Source organism: Amblyomma mixtum, chromosome 1, assembly GCF_055824585.1.
Source record: "Amblyomma mixtum isolate Tamu chromosome 1, ASM5582458v1, whole genome shotgun sequence".
NCBI lineage: Eukaryota > Metazoa > Arthropoda > Arachnida > Ixodida > Ixodidae > Amblyomma > Amblyomma mixtum.
The window spans coordinates 160,656,992-160,673,732 of NC_143012.1; the positions used below are offsets into that span (position 1 = coordinate 160,656,992).

The following is a 16,741-nucleotide window of genomic DNA, read 5'->3' on the forward strand; positions in this document are numbered from 1 at the left end:
CTTCTTGAAGGCTTTTTTCAGTTTAGGAAAGAAATTACATACCAGATTCTAATATAATGTCGAATTAGTAACCCGGGAAGCGGTACAAAAAAAACAGCTGCAAAGGGCACATCCCAGTAATGCTCAAGCATAGAAGGCTCATCTGGAGTTGCATTAAAGATTTGTGGCTTATCCACTCATGCACGTTGACCACCAAACTGCAATATTCCGAAACTCCAAGCTAAGCTCAGTTTCGCTCCTTTTGTTTGGTTCTGGTCGTCCTTAGTTGCATTCTTGGTGTATCCTTGGTCGCAGCCTGCTTAGTCCGCTAACCTGAATTAACTGCCCCAATTATCCATAATAATCAGGCGTAAACTACCCACTGATCTTTCTTGATCTAACCCTATTCACTCATTAAATCATTTTAAACACCCTTATTCGGCCCACTTATCCATCTCAAGTTGTGGAGTGCAATTTTTCGCAACGCAGCGTTTCGTAGTTGATGAGTTAACTAATGGCATTTTTAAGGCTGAAATATAATCGAAAGACTACGAATACCATCGAAATTGGACACTAAGCATGGCGATATTTTGAGCACAAATACCAATTAAAGCATTTCTCTCAAAAACAAACAGCCTGGGCAGCAACCAGCATATTTGAGCAAAAATCCCCGAAGCATTTCTGTTACGAACAGATGGAGCAGGAATGTGCATCAGTGGTCCAACAAGAGTCCTAAAGAAAAGGAGGACAAAAAGGGTAGGGTGCTACTTCATTCATGCAAAATTGTTGTTAACTTCATGATAATGCAATCTCTCCAATGTCATTCACCGTCTGTTTGCTGGAGTTATTCAGACATCTGAATTGGGAACAGTTGGGGATAAGAGATAATGGACAATACCAGAGTAATCTGCGTTGAGTAATCGGTACAATTAGTGACCTCGACAGCGAAACCAGAATGGCGTGCTTAAAATTGAAGTAATAAATAAAATAAAGCAAAGTGAAACATAATAAACTAAAGTAGTCTTGAAAAGTCTCGGAAGAGACAGCAGTTTATGACTGGCAGCTAAGTGATGAAAGTGGAGAGTGAAGGTAGTGACAGAAGATTCCAAGGAAGAGAGTGAAATAACTGCCAGAATCAGAAAGAGGGAGAAATTAGTTTGGCAGGTAGTCTCACTTACCAATATCCTTCAAGAGAAACGTACACAACAACTGTATCCTACCGGTACTCACCTAGGGCACAGAAGCGTGGAAGCTAACGAAAAGGGCTTATCTTAAGTGGAGGCTGAGTGCATCAGAGAACAAGTGCTATTGAATGACATCTGAACCAAATTAAAAGATCAAAAAAGGCATGGTAAGAGCTTGTATTGCCAAGGAAAGATAACCGATGATGCTTATGGGCAGCGGACAAGATTCCAAGAGTAGGGGAGCACAGTAGGGAGCCGAAAGTTTGCTGGGCGGATGACATCAAGAAGTTTGCTGGGATAAGTTGGCCTAGGCTGGTTCACGACATGGCTAATTGGAGGAATAATGAAGATGCTTTGTCGAGCAGTGACTCGCAGTAGGCCGATGATTAATTATCCTGAGTTTAGTTTCAGGGAGCATAACAGAGCTTGGAAAGGAGGTGTAATAAACAGTTCAAAGTTATAGCTTGCATTACCGGCGTGTTCTTTTCACTACTGCTGTAGTCTTCTAGTCTGCCTTCTTAAAAATCATTGGTCCAGACAGCGTCCGAGTTAAAGCTTCCACATGGTCACTATGTTGGTATACATCACTTCACATTATCCAGGAGCCGAATCATCACCATGTTCTCAACAAAATACAAAAAAATACATTGAATGGACTTCCTTACACGAATTTTTAAACTCAACGTGACTGATCATGATTCGCACATGAAGGGTTGCTCCCCTCGATTATGGCAGTACACTTTGATGCTTGCACACCAGGCTATGTCGGTGCGGCGTTACCGTTGTCATACATTTCTCCCGTAAACTTTGGCCTCCGCGTATTTGCAGTCGACGGTACGTGCTGATGAACGTGCCTCTAAGAGTACTATTGCGGATGCAAAATTCGTTACTACATGGCTGCCTCCGTTTGATTCGCTTCCACGCAGGCGACAGCGACGATATTCTTCCCTACACAGCTCCAAGCTCTGGTGCGCGAGATGGAGCGCACGGGCCGAGGTCTGCCCACCATGCGCGGCATTGCCGTGACTGGAAGCGTGCTCCCAACGTCCGTGGCCGAGGCAGCTCGCAAGGCTTTCGTCGGTATCGAGAACCTGCTGAACGTGTACGGCATGACGGAGTCTTGTGCGCCCATTCTTTCTCATCCAAAAACCGGGAAGGTGCAGACCAGGACTGATGTGGGCGTGCCCGCAACGATGGTGCAAGTTAAGGTACGTCACAGATATAAAAAAAAATTGTTGGAAGAGGAGAAACCTGGCGTGGTATGAAATTGAAGTCCTCTCGGATGCGAAAATTGGTGCCCTCGATAAGAGCAACAGTTTATTTTATGGCGTTATGTAAACAGCGAGCAGAAGCTGTTTATATGAAGGCCATACGAAATAATTTGCAGCGGCCGCAGAGTGGATTTAGATCTCAGTAAGCAAAATGAGAAAGTGGTACTTAAAGAGAAGGTCACGCAGAGGCATAATTTCTCGACTGCTGTTCGCTGTGTATTGTAAATTAAATAATGTGCACTGCGAAGTTTAATAGTCACGATGCGACACAAGGGCTATGGGGAACAACGTAGCAAAAGACTTCGGATTAAACTGGTACACCTTCAGTTTTTTAACGAGCTCTGACGTCGGAAGTCACAAAGGCACATTTTGCCTATTACTATCATCGAAACCCGGGCGATGCAGACAGGGTTGGACACAGGTCCTCCGGCAAACTAGACGAGTGCTTTAGCCGCTGGGCCACAGCGGGGAGGGGGGAGAGGAGGGCACTTATTCAAAGGATCTAACTGGAAACTTTTAGGAACAAATATGACTAGAGAATGCCTAAGAAATTTTATGTGTACAAAACTCACCAAAACTGAAAGTAATGTTCTTTCGTCGGGAAGAGTACAATTTATAAGAGCCATATAGTTATTAGAGGTGGTTAATGGTGCATCTGCCCAGGTGAAAAAAAATTGTGTAATCATGGCTTCGACTAGATCACCTTCATGCGGGAATGCATGCAAGCTTTGACATGTTTAATTAAGCATATCGGCCGAAGCTAGTACAACAAAATCAATATGTATGCTAGTCTGGTTTCCTCAGTAGTAACGACTGAGGTGGAAACAACGGGTACTAGGGTATGTGCCGCACCTACTCAGTCCTTGACTCTTCTCATAGCCTTGGCTAGAGCGTTTATTATGATTTTAGTTTTCGTTCCGGTATGAACACGCGCTCCACTCCATTCTCACCGTTGGAAATCGCACAGACATCGAAGGCACGCAAATAATTGGGAGAATATACCTTAGTATAGAATATAACCCGGCCGCGTAGGTCGCGTTTCGATAGAGGTGGAACGCGAAGGGCGCTCGTGTGCTGTGCGATGTCAGTGCACGTTAAATATCCCCAGGTAATCGAAATTATTCCCGGAACGAACCCTCCACTGCGGCGCCTCTTTCTTCCTTTATTATTTCGAAAGCAATACTGCGCTAGGTTTTGAGCCTTCAGCGTCGTCCCGGCGGTTCCACGCTTGCCCTTTAGCTTGACCTCTGTTGTGGCGTTCATTGATGCGCTTTGACATAGACAGCGTTGTAGACTGCGTTGGTTTAGAGGAAAGGAAAGGCGCCTTACCAACTCTGTGGTTTACTGGACACCTCAATAGCACTTTAAACTAATTCCGGCGTTCATTGATGCACTCTGACCTAGACAGCGTTGTAGACTGCGTTGATTTGAAGGAAAGGCGCCTTACGAACCCGCTGGTTTAGTGGACACGTCAATAACACTGTAAGCTAATTCCGGCCTTCATTGATGCGCTCTGACATAGACAGCGTTGTAGACTGCGTTCATTTGGAGAAAAGGAAAGAGCGCCTTACCAACTCTGTGGTTTAGTGGACACCTTCCGGCGTACCGTGCAGCACTCAGTCTTTCGCCTTTCACTTCTAAGGTCGTTAAACTTGTTCGTAATTTGCTTTCGCAACCTTCCGTGCTTAACCAAGCTAAGCCTCTGCCAATTTTTTCTTTCACTGCATCGTTTATTCCTTCCCTTACAGTACGGTGCAGGCATCCACTGAGATGTGACACAATTACTTCTCGTTTGCTTTCCTCAAAATCCAATTTTCAACCAATATTCATCGTGGATACTATTCGGTCACAACGAAGGTGGCCCACTGCGCGAACCACAGTCTTCGTGCAACGGGCAGCCCCCACGGAGTTTTTTGGGAAGCAGGTTACAGATGCAGCTGTCGCTGTGGAGGAACTACAATGTTACGAGGAGACTGTCCTTTGTCACCTGGTGAGGATCATCTGCATCTGTTGACGTTTCAAGTTAATTTCGTAGGTTATTTTGTATATATGTATGAGGAGGGTTTATTTAAAAACTGGGACGATGGGAGCAGTGGCGAAAAAAGGCCGAGGTCAGCCAGGTCGAGCGCAGACACATGCGCGATGGCTGTGCCGCTGAAGACGCACATTCGTCTTTTGCGCGAATGTGCATTTTTTTTTTTACAATCGCCCCCGGCGAGGAGACGAGACGTCCTGGCTGCTAAAGGTGACGATAAAATGGCGGAGTCGTGGAAGGGCTTGATGCGCTGAACATCAACTCTCTCGCGTCCGCGGCCGCGGACATTGACAGGCCACCTGATGAGTTCCACTACGTTGTTAACAGATGTCTGCTCCAAGAATGGTAAAGGGTTTGATATTTGGCTACAAATTTTAAGGACAGCCCAGTGGTTCTTGACGGTGCCCAGAGCCACAGAAGGGTACCAGAATGTGAGTGTTGTGGCGGAATTTCTAGCGATACTGGGTGTCAATCGTGAGTACGCGGCCAATTTGAAGACTTTCTTTGGCATGTTACGCGGCTTCAGAAACAGAGGTATATTCGGAGATATCAGGTTGGTAAGACTGAATAGTATCTATTATAGCAGGCGGATGACGGACTTAAACAATAAAACGAACGAGAGAAACCGGTAGTCGACTCTGTAGTGGCATTTATTTATTTATTTATTCCATGCGGCCAGCCGCCTTTTGGTGGCCAAGGCAGGCGTGGGGATGCAATTGCACAGTGCTTTGTCAACAACAAACAACGGAAAAAAGGAAAAAAAGAAGGCCTGCAGGTAGGCAACAAAATTTCTGCCGAAAAACTCAAATAATAGACGAGTAACAAACACTTTACATTAAAATACAAAACAACACACGACAAGGGCAACGCTCCAGAATCGAACCAAATACCCTAACTTGACCGGCTGCGGTTGATTACAGATAAAAATGTTTCCGTTGGCGATAAGGTGACCAGTTGTGGAGGTAATGCATTCCAATCAGCGATCGTTCTCGGAAATAACGACAGCTTGTAAGCAGTGGTTCTGCATTTAGGAACTACAATTGTTTTATCGTGTTTGTGCCGAGTTTGTCGTGTTCTGTTATACTGCATATAAGTGTGAAAGTGTATTCTGGTGTGATTATTGACGATGTTGAATAACATTTTCAAGCGATGCATTTTGAGCCGAGATTCCAAGGTGGGCACACCGGAACGGCTAAGAAGATCAGATATCGATACATGTCTTCTGTAGGCGTTGAAAATAAAGCGCAGTTCTCTTCTTTGGACAAGCTCTAAACTTTTGGCATCCGTTTTTGTATACGGGTCTCATACTACGTCAGCATGTAGTGGACGCACTAGGGATGCATACGCCGCAAGGTTTGTTTTAGTGGAAGCATGTTTTAGCCGGTATCTTATTAGCCATAGTCGTTTAGATGCCACTGAGGTTATATTATTAATGTGCGGGCTTCAACTTAGATTCGAAGTGATCGTTACGCCAAGGTACTTAAATTCATCTACCTGTTCAAGAGGGACGCTGTTAAAGAGTAAAACAATGAAACTTGTTTCCTGGTTATGGTCATTTGTTTGCACTTACTAACATTTAACAACATTTTCCAGTTGTTGCACATGTTATTAACAGCACTTTAATAGCTATCTGCAATTAGCTGATCGCTTTCGGAGAGAATTGTGTGATAATTTACGCAGTCGTCTGCAAAAAAATGAGCCTGCACAGGAGAATCGGACTTGAGGTCATTTAAGTATATAAGAAAAAGAAGTGGCCCGAGGACAGAGCTTTGCGGCACTCCTGAAAACACTGTAGTGATCGACAAACTTGAACCAGATATCTGCACGTACTGCTGCCGGTTGGATAAGTATGAATCAAGCCATTGTAGAATTTGTTTATTTTGTAAGATGTGCTTAAGTATAAGTAAAAGTTTACAGTGGAGTACTGGGTCGAACGCTTTGTCAAAATGCAGAAAAAAGGCATCAAATTGTCCTGCTGTATCAAGATTTGAGAAGAAATCGTTGGTAGTGTGTAATAACTGTGTCGTAGTCGATAACCGACGGCGAAAGCCATGTTGAGACTAAGATAAAAAGTTGTTTTCCTCCAAGAACGGTATGATGCGTTTAGAAATGAAGTGTTTCATTACTTTACCTGTAGTGCACAGCAAGCTTATTTGCCTGTAATTTGTGACGCGGAGTCTAAAACCAGATTTATGGACTGGGAAAACTCTAGCCAGTTTCCAATCACTGGGGATCTCACCATTACGCTGACTAGCATTGAAAATAATAAAAAGGTATTTCGCGCACCATTCCGCGTACCTGTAAAGAAACGTATTTGGAATATCATCTGGCCCAGGTGATTTCTTTATATTTAAGTCAAGAAGAGCGGATAATTGCCTGCTTCACTTATAGTAATGTCGGGAAGATGAATATTTCTTGATCTAAAATCAGTTGTCCGGTCATCACCCACCAGAAAGACGGAAGAGAAATAGTCATTAAATGTTGTCGCTATTTTTTGCTTATCACTAACCTCCACATAATTTGTTGTCAGTTTGTTTACGGCGTCTTTTTTTTCTGTTAGATGAGCCCAGAATGTTTGAGGGTCATTAACGAGAAATTTGTGCAGTTTCACATTAAGTCTTGAAGTTTTGATACTTTATTTTGTTTCCTAAGAATCTGCGAAGTGATGCCAGAGTACTGTGTCCGATTCTCGGCATATTGTGGGTAAGGCGTTTTATACGTTTTTATATTGTATGCGTAGGTCACATAAGGAAAAACGAGATCCCTATAGGAGTGGTTAGAAGCGGCGTACATAGAGAGCATGTCCCCGTGGGTGCGGCTAAATCACTCGGTCCGGTCGTTGGTCTGCGGTTGATAGGCAGAGGTGGTTAAGAATATGTTGCATTGAGTGAGCAGGGCTCTGACAACCATTGAATAGAATACGCGTACTCGGTCGCTAAGTATCTCACGAGGTGCACCGTGGCCAAGGACGAACCGCTGTAAAACGAAGGAGGCGACGTCCGTGGCTGTGGCAGCGGAAAAGGCGGTGGCTTCGCCATGCCGCATGAGATGGTCCACCGCAACGATCGCCCCGCGGTTGCCGATCACAGTGTACAGAAGCGGGCCGTAGAAATCAATGCTGACGCGGTTAAAAGGTCATGGCCCCGAACGTGGCGGCTGTAACTTGCTAGCAGAAGGATGAGATGTCTTTCGACGCTGAGAGACAAGGCATGAGCGCACGCATTTGAGGTCGAAGGTGTAAATGGCGAGCCAATAATCGCGCAGCCGGATTCGGGCGTTTGTCCTGAAAACTCCCACGTGATCGGATTGAGCATCAGCTTGGAAACAGGAGCATATTTGCGGGCGCAAATGGCGACGTGTAGAGCAACTACTTGGGGCCATCTATGCTGTAATTGCGGCGATAGAGGAGATGATGAGTAATAGCGAAATGAAAAGCATTTCGGCGGAGCGCACGTAACGGCGAAGCAGCCTTTGGGTTGGATAGAAAGTCGAGAGAGAAGCAATCCAAGGGTGAGTACATTGCGCGGAGGAAATGTCAGTGATGGAGAGTGGCGGCGGTCCCGCGTCAGAGGTCAAAAGGCTGGCGATCTCGGCGGGAAGTGAGCAGCGGGACATGGCATCATCGTCTTGATGCTTGCGACAGGATCGATAGACGACACGGATATCATATTCCTTTAGACGAACAGCCCACCTGGCAAGAGAGCCAGATGGGTATTTCAAATAGGAAAGAAAACAAAGCGCATGGTGGTCCTTCACAACCTGTTAAGTGCGGCCATAGGCGTGAGGGAAGAATTTAGCAATAGCCTATACGCTGGCCAAACACTCTTTTTCAGTTACAGAGTAATTGTATTCAGCTTTTGTGAGTGTGCGCCCGGCGTAGGCAACGGCATTGTCATCGAAGCCAGATATGCGCTGGGCGAGCATGGCGCCCATGCCAAGACTACTGGCGTCCGTATGGACCTCGGTAGGAGTCGTCAAATCGAAATGCTGCAGTGCGGGCGACGCCGTTAGGAAGCGGTGCAAGGTGTTGTAGGGCGTCTTAGCACGCTGGAGGCCATATACATAAATCGGAACTTCTGGGCAGCATTTGTGTTAAGGCGCAGCAATGGAAGCAAGTTTGCAAATAAGTCGATGAAAGTACTAGCACAGATGCAGAAAGCTGCGCAGGCGTTAGTCGGAGGTAGGTTTGGGAAAGGCAGCCACGGCACGAAGATTCGCTTGGTCAGGACAAGCACTTTGGAGACAACGTGGATTAAAATGGTCAGTTGATGCGCTGCAAACAGACCTTCTTTCGTAAGTTGAGCTGCAGGCCGGCGTCACACAGGCAGGTCAAGACATGCTTCAGTCGGCTGATATGGGTGTCAAAGTCGGGGTGAAAGACTAGAGTGCCGTCGAGGTAGCAGAGGCACATCTTCCCCTTCAGGTCACTCATAATGGTATCCATGATTACTTCAAAGGTCACAGGGGCATTACCAAGGCTGAAGGGTATTACGCTAAAATTAAACAAGCCTGGGGGGTCTCAAAAGCTGTTTTGGAGCGGTCTGTTTCTTGCATGGGCACCTGCCAGAATTCGGAACGTTATTCGAACCATGATAACAGCTCGGCACCCTGCAAACGTCCCAGAGCATCATCTATGCTCTGGAGGACATGGACGTCATTTCCTGTAATAGTAAGGCCAGACAGAAGGGTATAGAGCCATCTTTCGTTTTCACAAGACCCACTCGCGACGCACAAGGGCTGCTCGAGGGTTAATTACGCCGTTTTTAAGCATGTGGTTCAGTCGCTCGTTAGTAGTATGGGGCTTGGTCGCAAGCATACGATAGGGGCGCTGCCGCAGCGGCGCGTGCGCACCAGAGCCGATGCAATGGGTGACGGTAGAAGTTTGGCGCAATTAATTTTGGTGAGAGTCGAAGGCAGAAGGAAATTGATGAATGACGCTGAGAAGCTGTACCCGTTGCCGCAGAGGGAGATCAGCGAGCGAAAAAATACTTCTGTAGAAAACGGATCGGGCGCTGAAGAAGCTGAGCTGAGCACGGTCATGGCGAAGTGCCGCGCATCATCGCTCTTCTCGCGCAAGACCAGAGACTCGATGGGTTTGACACTGCCGAGACATACACCAATGTGGAAATGGTAGGGGAGGAAAACGGGTTAGAGACCAGAAGTACAGACAGACCATCAAATCCAGTAAGTACGGCGTATGGAAGTGGAAGACGCTTGCGCTTCAGAAATGTAGGGGCTGGCGTGGAGAGTACAGTGTCGTCGCTAAGAGCGCCGAAAGAGATGTGAGTGAGGATGGAAGAGCGTGGAGGAAGGCCGACGTCTTCGGCAGCTATGGCTTTAACGCAAGAAACAGAGGAGTAGAGTCCAGCAAAGGATTTTACAGAGCAGAAAACGCGACTTCAGTTCGAGTACAATCGATGATAGCTCATGGTGCGAAAGAAAACCCCAGCCCAGAATACCACCATGAAAAGAGGAAGCAACACGGTGACCTGTTTCGTGCAGAGGGAGTCCTGCATCTCAAATTAAGCGGTGCACGCTGCGGACGACTTGATGAGCTGAGCGCTGGCAGGGCACATCGATAGCTTTGAAATATGCATCTTTACCTTCCTTAAAAAGCGTCAAAGTTTTTCTTCCATTACACGTCTCGCAGCACCGGTGTCTGCAACAGTGCACTGCACAGGCTCGGGCCGACCCGGCCCGCGGGCCGGGCCGGGGCATGATTTGTTTTACCGCGCCTGGGCCGGGCCCGAGCCTGAATTTGCGGGCCCGGGCTGGGCTTGGGCTTAAAGCTGCGGACCCGAGCCGATCTTGGGTCCGTATAGATACGGCTGGTGTCCGACTATTCATTTACTGTAGACCTTTTTCAGTTTTAGCCTCGCTCCCAGCGCGCCGAACACCGCCATGTTGCTTTCCTCCTCTCTGGCTGGTTCGGAAAGGCGGTGTCCCTGCGTCCCGTGCGTTCTCTGCGCTTCTCCGTGTTTACTCTATGCGGTTGTTTAGCTGTAGTAGCCTGATTTGTGTGTATGTGCGATTAAAGCTGAAACGAGGTCTTCGGGAAACCACTTCACAGTCGTCTGCGGCGTGAAGCGGAGCAGTGTGAAGGACACAGAGAGCCACGGCGGCAGTGCGATTGCGGGCTGTTTCAGCTACACATACCTTACACGCGAGCACCTACTGCTGATGTCGCTAAGATATGTGTCGTCTGTGATACTTGCAAAATCAAAACATAAGAAATCATTTGGTAAATGATGCAGCAGCACTACGGGTTACGTGAAACATTTCTGTTATAACTGCCGACACTCGCGACTGATATTATTAACGACAAAGGCACTGTAAACGATAGCTACTTGACAGTACTTGAAAGCCATGATGCATTGTACAAATGCCACAGCTGTTTGCTTGCAGTAAATATCCGATAAACCAGCAGGATTTAAAAAACATAAGGCCGCAGCTTTGACGCGTCCACCTTGCATCGTGACACCTCATGCTTCGACCAAATACTATTTTCAACTGACGCCATAATGCAAAGTGCCGATTGTTTAAAAAAAATGTGCCTATTAGGGACGCGCAATCAGCAGGCACAAAGTGCTCACCCGCCCACAGGCACGCGCTTTCTCGCTCTTTCGGCATTAATCGGCGGCTGCACCCGAGACGGACCAAGCAGATACACCCCTCAGGAACTGTCACAGCAGCTGCACCAGTTTCGGGTGTATAAATTGCATCGCGTTCGATGGCCAGATGCCTCTCTACTACATCTTTTTCCGAGTTTAGCGAAACGTCAGATGACGCGAAGCTCCAAATCCAGTTTCCTCTGTTCCTGCGACACTTTGCTTCGACGCGCGACGCCCTGGCGCTCCGAAGAGGACTTCCACACACTCGCATGTTCACGCCAAGAGTGGAACACCCTACATTTGCACGCTTCATCAGTTATTTTACCGTTAGTATCAAGTAATCGAGAAATGTGTGCAAAGCCAAAAGCCGCCACAAAATTCTGTGCGCTTATGCACCCCAGCGGTGCCTTATCCATATAGCACTACAGAAAGTACTGTTTTTTAGGACAGTGCAGAGGGAAAATGTAGTTAAAGACGCGGTCGAACGCAGATTCGATCTGTACATGTCACCGGCGCAACGCAGAGCAGACCGCTTGAGCGCTTGACAGCAACACTGTTGTTAGCTCGGAACTTAGCGGTTTTTCTTTTATAGTTATAACTAGAACATAGAAGCGCTCAGCAAATTTCGTGCTCGCATTAATAAATTTCTCCATTATAGATACCAGAAAGCCGTTAAATGAATTGCGCACACTAGCGCAGAAGCGCACCTCCAATGTCGATTTCGGCACAACTTGCATTGCAGGGAAACATCCACGTCGACGCTCGCCGAAGCAAGGGCCATTTTGTTCAGAGTTGCTCAGTGCATACAGTGCAACACTTTGAAGGTCAAAATCACGCAAAAATCGACACTCGGATCAGGCTGAACAGCGCGGCGAGTACTCGCTGCCAGTATTGCAGCGGCGGCCACCCAAGCCAACATGGCGGAGAAATCGGCCAGACGCAAGACGGAGCTGCTGTCGAAATATGGCCGCGCGCACCTAAAAAAGGTCTATAGCAGAGCGAAGTACACAACTACGACATTGGAGAACGAAAACGGATGATCCATGGGTTATAGTACGCGCTAAGAAAAAAACTAAGCTTTATTCATTGACTTATTTATTTCCTTATTTCCACGCCGCGGTGGCTTAGTAGTCGAGGCGCTTGATTACTGAGCCGGGGAACCAGGGTTTGCTCCTAGCTTCGGCGGCCGCATTGCTATTTAGGCCGCAAGCATGACAGCCATGTACTTTGTAGTATAATTGCTCGTTGAAGAAACCCAGGTGGACGAAATGATCCGGAGCCCTCTGCTTCGATGCCTTTCACTGCCTGACTCCCCTTGGGCCCTTAAGCCCCAATAACATAGGTTGTATTTTAGAGCTGTATTTTCCTCATGTGAGAAAAATCGCAAAATAAAGTGCGTTCGGTTTTCTTTTTGATCAGCTGAGCGGCACATCTGGTAAATGAAATAGACACAAAATCTCGCGAGAGTTTGTGTCTATCCCTCCTTGCTTCTTCAGCGTGGTTGACATGACAAATGTTTTGCTCTGTAAGTTATCACGTGGTACGCGCGTTATCTTCTGCTCCACCAGTAAGAGTAAAATTTAACCGGTCTTAATTGGCCATTGATCGTTCGTCATCCCAAAACATGCCTATACACTATTAGAAATGCATTCGGGAAGGACATATTAGTTTAGCACGCTTATAGTCTTGAAAACACACACCGTGAAATACGCAAGCCTTTTAATTTTCGTTTCTGCTGAAAGGCGACCAGTTCGGCTATGAGTTCAACCTGTGAGATCGCGTTCACTGAAAAAATGTCACCCTAATGCTTCCTAGGCAGCTTTAATGTTTATACTTCGCGAGCGGCAAAATATAACTGATTAAAATCAAGGAGGAATGCGAAGTAGTCTATTACGCGCGTGTGCAGCCCTTTTTATTTGGCTCTCCGAACTTCCGAGTTTATCTTTGCGCACCTACACGAGATCGGTGTCCAAAAGAGGGCCTGGCGAGCACTAATCTTAATCACTTCCTTCTGGGTCAAAAAGAACCAACTTTCTGCAAGCCAAAGTGTGGTTTAAGAACATTTGTGGGCCAGTTTCTTATCGATCTAGTGGCAGTCTATTTGCTCATAGTGAGGAGTATACCTCAAGCGTTACTGTGAAACTGGCCGGGCCGCTCCGGGCCCGGGCTGGGCTTCACTACGGGATTCACGGGCCGGGCTCGCTAGAGCGATAATTTAGCGGGCCTGGGCCGGTCCCGGGCTTGAAGCCGTGGGCCTGGGCCGGGCTCGGGCTTCAGGTGTTTGGCCCAGGCCAGGTTGGGCCTCAGATTGAGGCCCGTGCAGTGCTCTAGTCTACAAGCGCCATGATAGAAACTCCCTCCATAGAAATTTCAGTAAGATTAGCAGGCCGTATACGAGGCCTTTAAAAGTTGGGCGGAGGCCCAGTTCTCGCCTCAGGAAATGCGGCACCTAGTTTTCCGACAGAGTAGCGTTGGGGAGACGTCGCATAGGCGACATGGGGTGGCGTCTCGGTGTAGCTGAATGGTGCCTAGAGAAGGCTGGATGGCCTGGGGAAAAGACGCGACTCGACACCGGCTCCGCAGGCCCAGAGTACTGACTCGTGGAAGGGCAGTACGCGGGAGCATGAGGAGGTTGTGTTGATACTGGGAAACGCCGAGGGAAAACCGTGCCACATTACCGAAAAGCGGAAGGGTAGCAAATAGGACAGTTGTCAGTCGTACGCCAGGGATTGGTGACTCCCGGAGCCGGTCGAAGATAAGGAGCCCCCGCTCGCACATGTAGTGAAGGTAAAGGGTCGGCTTGTCGACGTTGGCGTATCTCAGCGGAACGCCGACAGGTAGCACGGATGGGGACGACCTTGGCATGAGTTAACGGAGCAGCTGAAGACGGTGGCATATTGGTGGGTCGAAGAGCCTCATTCGCTTGTTCTTCAGTGATATGTCCGGGAGCCGGAATAGATTATGCTGGTGGCTTTGAAGGGCTCATTAGAAGGGAAAGGTGACGCACCACTTATTCTCGAACGAAGCCTTTTATCTGTTGCAGTAGTGAGGAGGTGCAAACTGCAGGCGTCAGCTGAACCAGCGGCTAAAGCGCTTCGGGGATACTGACTACACACGAACCGTTACTTGCGCAGCTCCCCTAAGCTCTTCACAGAATGAAGACATCAGCAACAGTGCGCAAGCCAAGCGCTGAAAGCACCTGAAAGACGTCGTCAACAATTCCTTTCAAGGCGTGTTTTATCTTCTCCGCTTCCGACACATGGAGTTTGTGGGGATACACATGAATCCCCTGCCCCATTGTAACGGCCGCGCGTAATTGCCACGCCATGCTATTCGCGCCGTTCGGGAGGTTTTGCGAGGGAGGGCACTCTCGCCACCCCCGCTTCCTTTCGCTCCCCGCCGCGACGCCGCCGCGGAGACTTTCCCTCTTTCCCCTCTTACAACGGAGAGACCTGCTCTCCACAGCCCGGGAGGAGACGCGTTTCTCCCGAGGCTAGCTGGTCTTCTGGCGGGAGCCGTGCACACGCATGGATCAGAGATCTGCCACGGAGACCGCTGCCCTTATCGCCCGGCCACCGTGTGTGACTTGAACGCCGCGGGCCGTGAGCGAGGAGCCACGCGAGGTGAGCGGAACCTTCTTCCCCCACATTTTTGCGTGCGTTCTGCCCTTTGTGTTCTTCACCCCCGTACGCGAGCGGAACATTCTCCCTCGTTACGGCGGTTATATTGTTGCTGCTGCATTGTATTGCTCGGGAGCAACCACTCCTCCGAGTAGCATACTCTCGTTTGTCCCCTCTGGCCCGAACCCGCCGTGGTTGGGACTCATCGCACCGCGGGTAGGGGGCCACAACTCTGACTGCTAGGGCTGGCACGCTGGTGCTAGAGAGCGACAACTGCTTCTAGCCCTTTAAGCGTTATCACAAGAATAACCCCCACATTCTTGGCGCCCAACGTGGGGCCAGAGGTGTGACAAACCGAGTGTCTGTGTGACCGACTGCCGACATAAAGACTAGCAATGGTGGCGAGCGGGATTGACATCCAGTCCCTGCTGTGGTTGTCCAATACGGCTTCTCAGCAGCAACATCCTGGTCACGGCACTCACTTGGCTGAGACGCCTAGGCGAGCCGTCCGGACGCCTAGCGCGATGGGCGCTACTCCTCCAGCGTTACGACTTTACCGTGCGCTACAGGAGGGGCAAGAACAACGTGGTGGCGGACGCACTGTCGCGCGCGCCCGTTGACGGCTTGGGAAGTAACAACACTGCCCACTCCGCCGCGCCCGACAGCCAGAGCAGCGCGACTGCCGCGCAGCTCACACAACGCCCCGAGGGAAGGGACACCCCGCCTTCCCAGGGCGAAAGCGTGAACCACTTGGAAGGCGTGAGTTCTGTGGTGAGCGTTTTCAGCAGAAGGGAGCTATTGGAGGCACAGCGGGAGGATCCATTTTGTCGAAAAGGATCCATGTGCACCGCGGCCGCGTCGCCCGGCTCAGGGAGCCGGGCGGCGCGGCCGCGGCGCACATGGAGGCAACTGGTATTGTTGTCCGTGCTGGGCGCTCGAACACAGCTGGTAATGCTGTGAGCGCGATGGATTCCTATCTGCTTGACTCCGATGGCATCCTGCTGAGATATATCCCCTCCGAGAAGGATACACACGAGTCCTTCAAGGTGGTTATTCCACGCACGTTGAGAGGAGCACTTTTACGCTACTTTCATGACACGTGCATCGCTGGGCATGCGAGTGGCCCTAAGACTTACCTGAATTTGTGCCGCCTCGCTACCTGGCCTGGCATGAAGCGGGATGCGATACGCTACGCCCGCTCGTGCGACGTGTGCCAAAGGGTCAAGCCACGTGGTGGACGCCCACCTGGGCTCATGCAGCCGATCAATAGCCAGGTTCCTTGGCAAATTGCGCCTTGTGATGTCATGGTACCTTACCCCAGGACCCTCCCCCGCCAGCAGGCAGCTGCACCGAGACGCAAGGCTCGACAACAGAGCCCGGCGCCTCGTTACAACTTGCGCCCACGGCAGAACCAACTCTGACCAACGCTTAGGGAGTAATTTTTCCTGCTTAATATGGACGGAACACCCCTTCCATATTTCGCACCACGGCTTCCGGAGCAAGCACACGCTTTCTCGTCGGAAAAGACCGAGAGGGGTTAGACTAGCTCAAAAAAAAAAGAAAGTGTAAATCTGGGAAGTAACTAAAAAGAAAAGACAGCCTTGCAGCCGGAGGCCAGCCTTCACAGCGTGCCCGGAGGAGAGCCAGCGGACGCCGCAACGACCGTTGCTTCTTCGAACACCGAGAGCCAGGCCGTTTGGAGGGCGGCCGCATTCCAAAACCAAGAGCCCGCTGTCACCACCGTGCAACCATGCCGAAAAGCAACATCCGGTTGGCCGCGGGACGAGCGAGCGAGAATTCGGAGAAACAAGGGCCTCTATCTACCAGGGCGAAAACTGCAGCAGAGAAGCCGCCTTGGAGTTCCCCGTGTCCCTGCGGCAGCGGAACCTTCTTCCCCCACATTTTTGCGTGCGTTCTGCCCTTTGTGGTTTCCACCCACCTAACGAGCGGAACACTCTCCCTCGTTACGGCGGTTGTATTGTTGCTGCTGCATTGTATTGCTCGGGAGCAATAAACGCTCCTCCGAGTAGCAGACTCGTGT

The 16,741-nt window shown here is 49.3% G+C and overlaps 1 protein-coding gene across 1 annotated transcript in view; it reads left to right on the forward strand.

The window, feature by feature from the left end:
• Positions 1-16,741, forward strand: part of LOC149369541 (uncharacterized) — a 146,789-nt gene that overhangs the window by 105,099 nt on the left and 24,949 nt on the right. Inside the window, exon 7 of the mRNA XM_089558874.1 lies at positions 2,090-2,371. Coding sequence (XP_089415000.1) covers positions 2,090-2,371 — 282 coding nt within the window. The remainder of the gene's footprint in view (positions 1-2,089; positions 2,372-16,741) is intronic.